This window comes from Hydra viridissima, unplaced genomic scaffold (assembly GCF_058129835.1).
Source record: "Hydra viridissima isolate aposymbiotic clone 2 unplaced genomic scaffold, HvirCarnegie_v1 scaffold_2, whole genome shotgun sequence".
Taxonomy (NCBI): domain Eukaryota; kingdom Metazoa; phylum Cnidaria; class Hydrozoa; order Anthoathecata; family Hydridae; genus Hydra; species Hydra viridissima.
Genome location: NW_028324301.1, coordinates 1,085,063 through 1,100,089, shown reverse-complemented (window position 1 = coordinate 1,100,089; position 15,027 = coordinate 1,085,063). Strand labels below are relative to the sequence as shown.

At 29.7% G+C, this 15,027-nt stretch overlaps 1 protein-coding gene and 1 pseudogene across 2 annotated transcripts; both read left to right on the top strand.

The window, feature by feature from the left end:
• The first annotated feature begins 4,052 nt into the window (after positions 1–4,052).
• LOC145187394 (apoptosis-inducing factor 1, mitochondrial-like) lies at positions 4,053–14,506 on the top strand. 2 transcript variants are annotated; one of them, XM_090077592.1, is made up of 16 exons: positions 4,053–4,311; positions 4,419–4,472; positions 4,562–4,706; positions 5,449–5,558; positions 5,805–5,935; positions 6,685–6,769; positions 9,722–9,806; positions 10,098–10,171; positions 10,403–10,511; positions 10,759–10,803; positions 10,885–10,947; positions 11,030–11,115; positions 13,160–13,300; positions 13,384–13,526; positions 13,635–13,791; positions 13,877–14,506. In XM_090077592.1, exons 1-16 carry the CDS (start codon positions 4,114–4,116, stop codon positions 14,105–14,107), a joined length of 1,857 nt encoding a protein of 618 aa, XP_089933718.1. In that variant the 5' UTR covers positions 4,053–4,113; the 3' UTR covers positions 14,108–14,506. The 2 variants fall into 2 exon arrangements, with proteins under 2 accessions (XP_089933718.1, XP_089933717.1); XM_090077591.1 differs by having other exon boundaries at positions 13,874–14,506.
• Positions 7,364–9,278, top strand: LOC149891478 (uncharacterized; annotated as a pseudogene).
• Positions 14,507–15,027: the final 521 nt, after the last annotated feature.

Below are 15,027 nucleotides of genomic sequence, written 5' to 3'. Positions count from 1 at the left end.
TAAATTAGCCATTTTCGGAGTCTAGTAATTAGATTTGATCAAATCTTGAAGAAAAGCTGATACAATTGCAGATGTAGCAGCAGGTGATATGTCAAATTGAAGAGATGCTAGTGCTGTATTGGGGATCTTCAGGTAATTCTGTTTAATGGTAACAAATGGGGAAGTTTTTTGTTTGATATTTTAGAGCTGTCTTCAGAAGATATTTCATTTGCATTCCTAATATTTTCAAGTGAAGTTTCTTGATTAAAGTCATGCCCCACCAATGATATATTAACAATAACTAGATGTCTAACTGCCGTAAATCGGTATAAGAAAAAGTGAAGCAAAAATCGGCCATTATGGGGGGCAAAATCTTTACGCTATTTATCAAAACAAAACAAATACGAAGCTTTTGATTTGTTAAATTTGCCCCCCATAATGGCCGATTTTTGCTTCAAAAAATACGCGAAAGTTAGACATCTAGTTATTTTTAATATATCATTGTGCCCCACTGATTCATAAACTTCATCTTCAGCATTTTCTGTTTGAACCTGTTGTATTAATATGAGCTTTTTTAATCAAATTTTTTCTTTTTTCTGAAGATGCAATATCTATTATTTTTCTTTTCCCTGCCTTAACCTGTCTTACTGTTTCTACTTTAGAGCAACTGCATGAAATGTGAACTCCTGCAGCACATTTTTTAAGCTTCTTACATAGAGAATTTTCATTTGTACAAAGTAATATTTTGCATCTACATTTTGTTACATCCAACAATTTTTCAAGCTTTCCTTCCCACAATTTGACAATTTTTTCTTTTGTTTCTTTTCGATTAGAAATGTCTCTAAACTTAATCCAGGCAGTTAAAATTTTATCTGAAAGCGTCTTTTGAGATATGACTACAGGAGTCTTAAACAAAGCATTAGATTGAGACCATTGTTTTAATACCAAGTCTGCCAATACCACAGAGATTTCTTTTACAGATAGATGACATCTCCTACAAAAAATATAAAACTTAAACTGTTAAAAAATTGTTTGTTAGAAATACTTATTATTGTAATATTTCCTACCTAGTGGTTACTTGACGTCCAAAGATACCCAGCGGACATCCAGATGGCTAATGTATGTCCTACGGATGTCATCGGATGTCTTGTGCCCCACTAGGTATAGATTGAAACTCACCTATCAAGATTGTCAGAAAGAAGCAAATTTTCTTGAATATGTAGACCTTTCCTTAGTACATCCCTCAATATAGGAACTTCAGTTTCCAGCCAATCTTTTCCTACTCCAAGATATTTAGTTAAGATAGTTGTAGAATTATGTCTAGTTTGTTTCATTCACTGTAAAACAAAAATACTTATTAAAAAACCACAAAAAAAAATTCAACAAAATATGCAACTTTTTGATATCGCAGGCACATGAATAAATCCACTACTAACACAAAGCAAATACTAAGTACTAAGTAACTGTGTTTTATAATTCATAGATTACAATTACAAATGGACTTAGAATCCATTTAAGTCCATTTGTCTAAGTTAGATAATTAAAAATGTAAAGTTTTGTTAATTTTTTGTTGTAAAAATGTATTTTTTATCATATTTTTACATTTTTCAAGTTGATTTTTACACACAAAAAAATTTTTTTTGGTTGAATATTGCTTAACTTACCCCAACCCATAAAAAAATTACTCCCCAAATGTCATTTTCAAAAATATTTTAGTAAGACATACCCTAATGTAGATTCATTTGTACACTACAATTTAGCTTTCACTTATAACCACAGCCTGCTTTCAAAGTTTTCTTGTTGGCTATGTACATTCATTTGTATGCCACATCTTAGTCTGTACTTATCACAACAGCCTGCACCTATTGCCTGCTTTTAAATTTTTTTCAGCTTCTATTTTCTCTCAGCTACTACTTTTTCTCAGTTGCTACTTTCTCTCAGCTTCTACTTTCTCTGTTTTTGTTCAATAGGACTTTCCTTTTTTCTTTTTATTTATTTTATTTTCATTTTCTTAACATTTTTGATCCAAACATCTTTTAGCCACGTTTTTCTTTTCATTTACTGCGAATTTTTCTCTTTCTGTATGTTTGTTGGCCCATTATTTTCTAAACTATTGTCATAGGCAACATCAAGTATATGTTTATTATCATTAGGATCCTAACTGTTGCTCATGGTCATCATCATTATTAGCTTCTAAATTTTCAAAATAGCTTGACAGTTTAATTGTAAACACATAGTTTTCTGCAGGCTTATTGGTTTGTTCTTCAAGATAGTCATACTATACAAAATCTGCCTCCAATATATTATTTTCTGTAATCCACATTCTTCTATCATCACATGGTGCTGACAGATTGTCAAAACTAAGTTAAAGTCCATTCCCAGTCATCACTATCATTTTTTAATGTTACTTAAAATAGGTTATTTTATTTACATCTATTTTTAAAATTTTGCTGGAACAACACTAATTTGTGATACAACCCTATTGACCCAAAGAATATGCCTTTTTAACAAAAATAGTAAAAGATATGTTAAAAAACCATGGAAAATAAATTATTTTGATATTTTGCAGTGCAGCACTGGAAAGATTATTGTTCAGAACAAACAAACATCTTACATTGGGTATTTTTGAGATCTTACACTGTTGAATTGGGGCAACAATATAATCATCTGATTTTAAGTTTTAGTTTAAAACTTGCTATTTTCTCAGAATTAGTTCCAACAGGCTACCCCTCTGGTTCTCAATGTTGGAATTTTTCTTTGTAAATAACAAAGCAAATGTTTCCCTTCTACATCTAAAGTAAATTCTTATTAAGTAAAATAGGCCACTTTAAAGATTATTTGGAGAAACAATCTAACTATTTTGAAATTTGATTGCAAAGTACTACAATTGATTTAATTGACTAGGGATACTTTTTAGTACTTTATAACATTGCAAAGTACTACGATGTATCCTCAATCAATTATCTCATACAAGAGCACTGCAGAAAAGAATCAGTTAGCACAAAGAACAGATCAGTTACACAAAGGAATTTAATAAAGTTGTTTGGCCTGAGAGTAAAATTTTCTTTTGAAACATTTTGCCAACATTGTATTATACGTCCCCTGAGTATTGCATTAAAGCTAAAGTGGAAAAAGTGTGGCACGCTAGCTCAAAAAGTCCCAATATGAAAACATTTTTCCTACTATGGTGTTAGGCCTATTTATTCTACACCACAGATCAGTTTAAATACATAAAAAAAAATAATAATAACTTATCATAAAGAAATATCCCCATTTAAACAAGCAATATTTTGTTTCCAGACAAAAACTATAGAGATAGTTCAAGAAAAACTTACAGTACCCTCTTAAAAACACAGTTTTTTGTAGTGAAACCTAATAATTCACATGAACTATGTAGTTTCTTCCTCCTGGGCTGGAATATCTGTTTCTATTGTAACTATTAGTTTATTAATGTAAGCATGGCTGCCGAGAGGGGGGTGTGGACGGGGAAGATTCCCGAGGCACCATGTGTGTACAAATAATTTTTTTAAATAATTTTTAAAAGGTTTAAATAGTCTTTACTTTTAAAAGATTTAATTAACTTCATTTTTAAATTCAATGACCAGAGCACGCTTCTATTAGTCCTGGGTATATAATTGATCATAAAGAGGACCCCTTCAAGAAAACTTCCCCAGGGCCCAAAATTTCTCTCGCTGGCTATGAGTGTAAGATTTAGTTTAAATTCAAGGTGAGGTTAAATTTTAAAAAAACTCTTCATTTTAAACAGTATTTGTTTGAGTTTGAAGGGAAAAATGATAATTTTTTTAAATGAGAATTTTATGTTTTGATTTGGAATTGAATATGTAATACTTCCACTAGATTCGAAATATGAAAAAAACTATTTAAAACTAAAAAAAAGTTTTATGTTTTTGTTTTATTTTTATTATTTTATTTCATTCTAAACTGCTAGTTAATTTAAGCAAACAATTTTTTTCGTTTTTTTATTTTATTGAGAGCACTTTGGAAGTATTGATTGCTCTTGCATAAAAATATAAATACATTTGTTTTTGGAAAATAAAGAATTCAACTTTTCTAGACTTCATATATAAATTACTGTTTCATTTATTAGCAAGGATCTTGTAATTAAAACATAGAATGTTGCGATTATGGAAAGCTTGTTCATTAATCAAACCAAACAGTAATACGCTTTGTAGATCCTACATTTCTCTAAAGCCCTCCGTGTTTGGACGCAATTCTGGTTGTCGAAATAATTCATCTGTTACTAAGGACAGCAATAATGATGGTATGCTGATTGCAGCTGGTACTGGACTTTTTGCAATCAGCAGTGTTCTGGTTTGAATTTCCTTTAGTTTTTATTTAAGTCAGACTAATTCTATGAATCTAATTCTTGTCATTTTAATCTTATATATATCTTTTTTATTTAAATATTCCTACTACAGGTCTACTCCTATATTACTAAACCATTACCTAAAAGTATCATATATGAAAAAAAGGTAATTACATTTAAGTCTATTTCACTAAATGTTGATGGCACTTGTAGTATCAGAAATTAAAAAAGCAATATTCTTTGTTTATTTTTCAGAATGTTTCAAATGTGGAGGTTTTGTCCACACATGCTGAACAAGACACTAGCAGTGAGCTACAAAATCAAACTAGTATTGAAATAAATGAAAATGATAAAAACATTGAAGTGTCTTTGCAAGAAGAACCTGTTGTTGAGTCTCAGGGTTAGTTTAATTTAATTTTTATTTGTATTATGTTAATTATTTTGGAAAAAAATAATGACTTATGACCACTTTGTGTTGCTCTGAACATTTTGAGTCAACTTTGAAAATTAAAGTTATATTTGGTAACTTTTGATCTTATTTTTGTTAAAAGGGAAGTCCAGGAAATGATGAAACAAAATTTCTAAAGCTGTATTTATTTAACTCAAGCAATATTTAAAAAAGCAGGTTGATAAACTGCCACCCTCATTTTTTTTTTCAATTTGCTATTAACGAAAACTTAGTATTATGCATTAGTTAAAATAAAGCAGGAAAAAATTTTACTCTATTTATTACCTGAATGAGCTGAACTTTGTGTAGTATCACAGGGTCATAGGTAAAGGTTTTAAAGACACTTCATTGTAATAATACAAGTTTTAGAAAAAGACCATATCCTGAGACATCCTAACTTTTGTACTTCAGTAATGAGGCAAAAATAAGGTGTTTAAGATGGCAAAGCCATAAAATTTGTGCTGCATATTGGCATTGTATGTATGTATTTATGTATGTATATATGTATGTATGTATGTATGTATGTATGTATGTATGTATGTATGTATGTATGTATGTATGTATGTATGTATGTATGTATGTATGTATGTATGTATGTGTTTATTATATTACAATTTATTTGTACTTTTGTATTGATAATTAAAAAATTAAAATATTCTTTTTAAACTAACAGTTATGTAAACTTGTCTTTTAGTGCAAGTAAAGCTTAAGTTACCAAGTGAAGTCCCATATGTAATTATTGGTGCTGGTACTGCTGCCCATGCTGCTTGTAGAGCAATTAGAAAGCGTGAACCTAATGCAAAAGTGTTTAATTTGTTCAGATTTTTATTACACAATAAATTTGCTTTTTGATTGTGTTTTTTAAAATGTGTTTTTATCTAAAAATAAAAATGATAATATTAACAAAATACTAAGGTATCTAAAGAAACATGCTAAAAGAATAATTATAAAAAAAAATTTCAAAGTGTTTATTGAGAACTTGCGTTACCTAAGTTGTTGATTTTTTGAGTAAAATAAACTTTTGTTAACCAAATATAACTTTTTATTTAGATTTTAATAATTGGAAATGAAGATGTGCTACCGTATATGCGACCACCACTTTCTAAAGAATTGTGGTTCAATCCACAAGCTGATACTGCTCGCAATCTGGTGTATAAGGCATGGAATGGTAAAGAAAGAAGGTTAATGATTTTAGTAGAAGTAAAAAAAAGTTTTCTTTCTTTTGATTGGCAGTAATTAATTAACTCATAGGGCTGCAACCTATACTAATTGTTGTAATTATTTATCTTTAATGCACTTTTTTTTTATCTTTCTTAAGCGCAATGGTAAGAAATAGCTTTTGAGTATTTACTGTGATGTGAAATCAAATAATTGATTTCTAGTGATAATCTTCTTAATGCAACTTCTTAACGCAGCTTTGTATATGATTTCTTATTGCAGTTCTCTAAGCAATCCAAAACCAACAAAAATTTCTTAAAGAGTTAGGCAAATTAATTTTTTGGTGCTTAAACCAAAAATAGGCAAGCAAATTATGACTGTAATTAAATCTTTGTCATAAACAAATCACATACAAGAGTAAGAACTTTAAAAAATAAATTAATTTAGCCATACAGTTTGTTTTGTGTAATGCTCCTGGCTGGTAGATGTAGTGTTATGTGAAAGATTTTTGCCAAGAATCAGTTGAGCAAGCTAACGGAATCCCCTTTTCAATTTTGATTAGAGAAAACTAAAATGAAATAAATGCATTCTTTACAGAACTAAAATGAGTAGTATCTCTAGTTAAAATATGAAAATAGTTGAGCAAATTGTGAGAAAAGATGTCACATTGCTTTCCTTCTTTAAGATCTTAAAGTTCGCTTTGTTCATCAATCAAATTCTAAATGATTAGTTTTTAAAAAAGTAATATTTTTTAAATGTTTTCTTACTTTAGTGTATTTTTTGAAGATTCAAGTTATTACACTAATGTAGAAGAACTTGAGGATAAAGGTGGTGTTGCAGTTGTTACTGGTAGAAATGTGAGTCCAAAGTTTCTTTTTTAATTTTTTTTTTCTAGAAAAGGAACTATAATTAAGATTTTAACTATAATTAATTACGATTTTTAAAAACATTTGTGTTTTAAAAATTATAATTAGGGTTGTTTGCACACCTACCGTGAGTCAACACTTATCGTAGGTTTTAAATACTAACATAATTATTGCAAAAAGTTGTAATTATTTTTTTATTTTTATATTTTGTGTATCAACAACATCGTCATGCACTTCTATTACAATAGATAGAAACCCCAATACATAGTTACTTATATGAACTCGATGAGTTTATTACGTCCACCAATTAAAATACTTTTTTTTTAAATACCATCTATTAGAAGCGTTTCAAATAAAATAAGGAAATTTTAAAAGATAACATAAAATTTTATTTCTAAATTGACTTAATCAGGTAAATAAAACATGAATCATTATTAATATTATTAAAACAACTCATCATTATAGTATCAATGTTGTATTTTTGAATGTACGATAAGTATAAACTAAAAAAAATGTTATTCCATACATATCGTATGTCCAATGAATAATCAACTTGTTTCTTTTTTACTATAAAAATAAATATTATTTTACTTAGATTCTTTTACAATGGCAAGACAAAAATGTAAGACAAAAGTTTAAGCTCAAAATGAAGACTTCAATATACAGATAGTCAATTACGTGATGCTATTAATGCTGTTAAAAAAGATATGGTTGTGTACAAAGCGAGCAAGACGTTTGGAATTCCTTATCAGACGCTTTGTGATAAAATATTTGGAAGAACTGCTTTGAAGATACAACACTGCGGGTATGAATCAGTTCTAGATGAACAAATTGAAAACAAGTTAGTCGAGTGGTTACTAACATGCACCAGAATGGGATTTGCCATGTCTGTAGTACAGCTATTAGATACTGTGCAAAAATATTTGAATTTCAACAATATAAAAACACAATTTACCAACAATCGTCCTGCAAAAGGTTGGTTTTATGCATTTCTTCGTCGTCACAAACAGCTATCTCAAAAACGAGATGAATACTTAAACCGAGCTAGAGGAGGAGTAACTGAAAAAGCCATAAGAGATTGGTTTGCTGAAATTCCGAAGCTTTTAGGAGAAAACGCTCAATATTTAAATGATTCAATGCGCGTTTTCAATATGGATAAGAGTGGTTTTCAGTTGTCACCAAAAACTAATTTATTAATTGGTGAACGAGGAAAAAATACATATGAAGAAAGTGCTCGAAGTAATAAAAAAAGCATCTCCACTTTATTTGCAGTAAATGCCAGGGGAACTTTTGCTCCATCATTAACAATTTTTAAATATGCTCGTCTTCCAAATAGAATTATAAATGCTGCTCCGAATTATAAATGCTGCTCCAAATATGTGTTGCTTTGTTCCCAAATGCAACACATATTTTGCAGCTGCTCGATGTGGCAATTTTTGGGTCATGAAAGCAAAGTGGAAAACGTTTTGCTGACAATGGCGCATTGACCATGAAGGACAAGAATTAAACAATGAAAATGTACCAGAAGCATTAAATTCTTTTATAATCGATCCTTCTATGGCAAGTAATATTAAAAGTGGTTTTAAAAATACCGGAATTTTTCCATTTGATGCTAATAATGTTGACTACAAAAAAATTGTTCAAAAATTATCTGAGTCAACTTTTGCTCCGGCTTCTTATTTAGAAGAGAACCACTCAAGTGTGACTTTATCAGCTTCCTCTTCCATAACCTTTATTGAAAAATGCATTGATTTAAGTATTTTAGAGCAGTTTAAAATGACTGATGAACATTTAGGTTGGAAAGGTAATCTTGAATACCTCCAGTTGTATCATTTTTGGAAAAGAGCCTTATCTGAAACATATAAGACCATAATTTTACCTGATGAAATACAACATGGTAATAAAAATCAATCAACAACTTGTAATTTAGAAAATTTGCAAGGTATAACCAATATGGATATGCCTGATTACAATAATGCAGCTGTAATAGAACCAAAACCAGCTTGTTTCAGTTTAAAAATAGCAGCAGAAATCATAAATCCAATCGAAAGTGTTTTAATATGGCCAAAAAAACCAGTCCAAATGTCCAAGCGCAAAGGAGAAAGTTTAACGTCGGTTGTAACATCTGAAACAAGGCAGCAAATTCAGAAGACAAAAGTACAAGAAAAGTCACAAATAAAGGATGAAAAATTCAGAAAGAAACAATTAGCTGCAAATAAAAAGTCAAAATTAGATGAAGAAAGATTAAAAAAGAAACAATTGGCTATGGAGAAAAAGTTATTAAATGAAAAAACTAAAAAAGAAAGAGAAAACATGAAAACTTTGAAAAAAAAAAAAGAAAGCCTTGAATTTGAGTCAGAAAATGAGTTCCATTAAAATGTTGATAATAATTATAAAATAAGATTCCCATAGCTATGATGAAACTCTATCCTTTCCAGTTTAAGAACTTAACGGATATGTACTAAAGTAACGGAAATGCTTTAAAATCTTTAGTTTTAGTTCATAATAATATTTTATTACTATATATTTAATGTTTATTTAATAGTCTTTTTTTATTTATACACCCAAAAAAGTTTAATAAAATGTTACTAATGAATTAAATTTTCATTTGGAACCGCGAGCGCGTTTTAAACCAGACACTAAAGCCGATTTTAAAATATAGGATAAGTGTCGACAATATATACGATAAGTGTGAAACACTTACGATAAGTATGGAAAATTGCGCTTTAAAAGTTTGATCAAAATAAACACATTATTGATTTAAATTTCAGAGTAAGAATAATTTTAAACTAACCGTTATAGTATTACATTGATGGCTGCAAAAATTCATTTCTAAAGCATTTCTACTTTTTGAGTAATCTAATATATTATAATAACTTTTGTTAAACTCACGGTAGGTGTGGAAACGACTCTAATTATAGTTTGTTTGATTTTTTACATTAGGTTACAAGTATTAATGCATTGGATCATACTGTAACATTGGAGAGTGGCGAGAGTGTAAAGTATGCAAAGTTGCTTATTGCTACTGGTAAGATTATTGCTGAAGTTCTACTTTGTCTTTTCTGTATTTTTTTTTTTTTTTTTTTTTTTTTTTTTTTTTTTACAAACAATCATAGTTCTGCAGTAGACTTAAAGAATGAAATGAGAAAAATGTTACTCAACAAATTTAGAATGACTTGAAGAGTGATGCTTGTGGTTATGACTAATACTTGTGGTTAAATTTTTTTAAGCTTCAAAATATTTATTGTGGAGTTTCACTGAGTTTACAAATTTATCCTTTCTCTTTTTTTATTCTTGAAATAACTTTTTATCTATTTAGGGGGTAAGCCAAATCATCATCCTGCATTTAAAAATTCTGATAAGGAAAATAAACATGTTACAATGTTTAGAGATGTGAGTAATTTTTTCTTAACAAAAGTTGATCTGAGATTTCTGTTTTTAAAAAAAATTGTAACAAATTTAAATAAAATGACAGCTTTTTGCTTTATAAAAGTTTGTTGGTAATCTATCAAATGCAATTATCATACAACACGATGATTATCCTACATCATAATAATTATTACACAGCATGATGATTTGATAATTGGATTTTAACTGAGTTATTCAAAATAAAAATTTTTCTAGGTGAAAGATCTACAAAAACTAATGGGCGTATTAACTAATCAAAAAGATGTCTTGGTGGTTGGGGGAGGTTTTCTAGGAAGTGAACTGGCTTGTGCTATTTCTGCATACGGTAGGTTGTTAAAAAAAATTTTAAGCAGAACATAAGATTTTAAATAAAACATTAAAGATATAAGATTTTAAATGAAAGAAGAAAAGAAATAACCTAATACCAAAACTCTTCAGACCAAGAATAGTTTGAAGGTATAAAATTGATTGGTCAGTAAATTTTTTTAGTAAAAAAGAATTATGAACCTTATTGTTATTTTGAATTTTTTTAATTGTTAGAAAACAAAACAAAACAAAAAATTTATTTCTAGGTAAAGAAACTGGAATTAAAGTGACTCAGATTTATGCAGAGGAGGGTAATTTTTTGTTTTATTTTAAAAGAAAGTGTTATAAAAAAAAAATAAAAATAATGTTGAAGTTATATATTTTCTCTCTAGGCAATATGGCAAAGATCCTCCCAAAATATTTAAGCGAATGGACAACTCAAAAAGTTAACAAAGGTTTATTTTTAAGATCAGTCAATAAATATTATTTCTAAATTATTTTTCTGCATTTCTACTTTTATTGGTTTTCGTTTTGTAGAAGGAGTTTTGACTGTGCCAAACCGCTCAATTCAGTCTGTGGAATACGGAGAGAAAGTTGAAGTAACCCTTGATAATAGTGAAAAGGTTTATTCTGTTATGAAGACTTTTTAATTTCAATATTTTTTATCCTTGAACTTCTCAAACCTCTCTCTTAATTTTTTTTTTTTTTTTTTTCAGCTCACATAATCAGCGCTAATTTCATTTTAACAACCTTTGCATTATTGCACTAAATTTGAAATAAAACATTCTTAAATATGTTATCATTTATTGAATTAGTTTTACAATAATGTTTAGTTTATAAAATGTGTTCAATTTACTTAAAGTTTGCTCATACTGGGTGGTCCAGAATTACAGCAACTCAATATTTTGCTGGTGGACCAAAATATGTTATGATACTGGCAAAAATTTATTAGATTAACAAAATTTACTGGTCATCAAACACAAATAACAATTAAGTTTCAAAGTGTGAACCACCAGCGTTAATACAGGCTTGAGGTACTTGGGGAATATGTTGACAATGGTGACCAAGTAGGCTGCATTGAGCTCTTCCTGTGCTTTGAAAAACGATTTCTTCAAAAAGTTGACTTTTTGTGCGGTTTTGAACAGGCTTTAGCTTCCAGAATCAACTAGATAGAATAATCAAGAGGATTTAAATCTGGGGAACATGGAAGCCAATCAGAAACTAAATCTGGCAGGTTTTGCTTGCACTAAATCTGTACTTTTCAAGCCTTTTGAGTGAATATGCGCCATTTTATTAAAATGTCCACATGCGTGTTCCAAAATCAGAATTAGCCCAAGGAAGAAGTTGACTCTTCAAAACATCTAGATACGCATGTTGGTTTATTTTTACACCCACTTAGACAAAAATTAGTGGCTTCTTTCCATTCAAAGTTGCTGCAGCAAAAATCATGCCAGATTGTGAATAAGAGACTCGTGGAATCTTCTATTGTAAAGATCTTCTCGTCAGAGAAAATGATTTGCAAATGTTGAGGAGCATGGACATGTTGATGCAAAGCCTTTGATCAATCTTCTCCTTTCTTTTTGGTCGCATTTGATAATAGTTGAACTTTATTTTGTTTATAGGTATTCCATTTAAGATCATCAACAGTGATTCAATGTAAAGAAGAGTGAGACATGCTGCTTCTAATTGACACCTTGCAAATATAATGACAGACTTTTTTCTGGATTTGGTCCCTCATTTTTCTGTCCCTCACAAAGTTGCCATCACAACCTACGAACTGAATTTCAATAATTCTAGACCATACTGTATAATTTGTTGATCCTTCAAGGAAATATTTAAGATTTTTAAGGTAGATTTTTTAAAATGGAAATCAAAAAATGTTAAAAGTTTCTGATCAAAGAACTGATTAAAAAATCAAAACAAGAAAATCTATGAAAATTTCGCACTACATAAAATATCCTGAATTAATTGGTTGCAAACTTAAGTGGTTTCATTAAGAGAGCTATCCTGCTCACATGAGCATGGTTTAGATTTCAAAAGAAAAACTAAATCCTGAAGTGAATATCATGTAGGCGCACAATTGAAGCTGAAAGTATTAAAGAACCTGGAAAACCAGCCCAAACAAAATTTTAACCAAGGAATTTTACTTCACATAAAATTGAGACAAACAAAAGCGACATCAAAACATTTAAAATAGATCCAGATGATGAAATATGAGGAAGAAGACTGTTTGCATAGTATGTCTTGAGTTGAACTGTTGCTGAGAGAGGGTGGGTGTTGTGAGGTACCATTTTTCATCAGAACCGAATTGATTAAAGCACTCCAGAGAATATCCATTTAGTAGGATAAATATAATAGTATGAGAAAATGTGTTAAATATTTGCCTAGAGAATTTTACGATCACCTGAGAAAAAAATTCGATTTAAACCAGTATTTTTAAAATGAAAATAAGTCTCCCAAATATTGTGCAATTGTAAATTACACATGATTTCAATAAGATATTTTATTATAATTTTTTTGAGTAATTGTGTATCAAATATAATAGACAAGTGTAGTACAAACGAATACCAATGACAGCGTCTTGAAGACTAATACTGTGTAACTCTTTTTGTGTAGTTGTTTTTGTGTATGTGCACTTCTTACGTCACTTTTACTTGCCTCACTTAGTTGGTAGTTGATCATGTGGTGGTTTGCGTAGGAATACAGCCAAATGTTGAGTTAGCAGCATCTGCAGGCCTAGAGGTAGATAAAGAGCATGGTGGGTTTCGTGTGAACTCAGAGTTGGAAGCACGATCAGATATTTGGGTGGTAAGAGTTAATATTTGTAAGAAACTCTTTTGTGTTTCGCTTGTTTCAAATTCCATTGTAAACTTCAACAAAATATGTTAAAGGCTGGTGACGCAGCTTGTTTTTATGACATTAATTTGGGTCGTCGTCGTGTCGAGCATCACGATCATGCTGTTGTCAGTGGAAAACTAGCAGGAGAGAACATGACTGGCGCAAAAAAACCGTATCATCATCAATCTATGTTTTGGTGTGTTTTTTGATTTTGTTTTTGTTTTTTTATTGTTTTAAAACTTGTATATGGTAAAATTTAGTTTTTAAATAAAGTTTTATTTTCATAAAAAGTTACCTTTTTAAGGAGTGATCTTGGACCCGAGGTGGGGTATGAAGCAATTGGAATTGTTGATAGTTCCCTACCGACTGTTGGTGTTTGGGCAAAAGCTACCTCTAATGATAATCCTAAAGCAGCTTCCGAAGCGACAGGAGAAAACATCCGATCAGAGGCTCAGTCAGTCGTAAGTCCACAATCTTTATTTAGACTTCCATTTTGTTTCAGAGATTTCTCTTGTTTTTTTTTTTTTTCACCATTTTTTTCAGCAGAATGTTGCTGTCGAAGGTGAACCATCTGGCCGACAGACGAACGATGAGTTCGGTAAAGGAGTGGTGTTTTATTTGAAAGAAAAGAAAATAGTTGGAATTTTACTTTGGAACATCTTCGGTCATATGCCCGTAGCTCGAAGATTAATCACAGATGCACGTGATCATGAAGATTTGAATGCTGTCGCAAAGCTTTTTCATTTATATGATACTAAAGCTTCTCCAGCAGTTTAAATAGCTGTTGTAAACAGCAACTAAACAAAGCACTTCTTAAATAGTTCAAATAAAAAAAATTTATAATTTTTATAAGTTTGAAATATGTATCGCGGAAGTAAGACAAATTTTAAATCGTCGGTTGATTCTCTAACATGAGCCGCTTGCAAACTCCGATTTCCGTTTTTTAATATTTCCATGTCAAAATAATATTCTGCTTTTTAAAATTTGTTGCTTAAAAATAATTGCTTAAAAAGATTTTAACACAACTCGATATTTTTGCTTGAATTATTTTTTTAAAAAAGGGATTTTTTTCTTTTTTATATTTATTTATGGAAATGACAAAAAGGTAGGCGGTTCATACAATTAACGTTGAAAAGCGTTGTTGTTGTAATCGACGTGCAGATATATTTTTAAAAAGAAGTAGTTTTTCATTTTTATGCTGTGCTACGCCCTCTACGCCCTCTGCAACCTTTTTATGCTGTGTCCACCCTCTACGCCCTCTGCAACCTTTTCCTCCGAAAAAAAAAATCTAAAACAAAAATATAGGTAAAGCGATTAAAAATCCGAAGCTTCGCTCATTCAAGTTCAGATGACAAGGTATGCTCGTTTAATTTGAAAGATGCAAACTGAAAACTTTTACTGTAATTTAAAACAAAAGAAATGGACTTTATTACTTCCATAACCAAATTACTTTACTTAGCACTAAAAATAAAAATTGATTTACTAATAATTTGGAAACTAACAGAACGAAGTTTACAGCCAAAATTTGCAGCTAAATTTTTTCTAAGAGTAGAATTTTTTTTTAGTAGTTGCATTTAAGTAATCCTTAGAAAATTAATTCATTAATGAAAAATGTTTGTTTTGAATAAAAATTAAAACAAACACTTTCAGTCTAGTAAAATAGTCTATTATATTTATCATTAATAAAAATGTTATTT

What these genes read in the sequence shown, in the direction of transcription:
- LOC145187394 (XM_090077591.1), top strand. Translation starts at nt 4,114, where the DNA reads ATGTTGCGATTATGGAAAGCTTGTTCATTAATCAAACCAAACAGTAAT. An exon ending in ACCTGTTGTTGAGTCTCAGG is followed by an intron (nt 4,707 to 5,448) that starts GTTAGTTTAATT and finishes CTTGTCTTTTAG; the next exon opens with TGCAAGTAAAGCTTAAGTTA. An exon ending in CACGATCAGATATTTGGGTG is followed by an intron (nt 13,301 to 13,383) that starts GTAAGAGTTAAT and finishes AATATGTTAAAG; the next exon opens with GCTGGTGACGCAGCTTGTTT.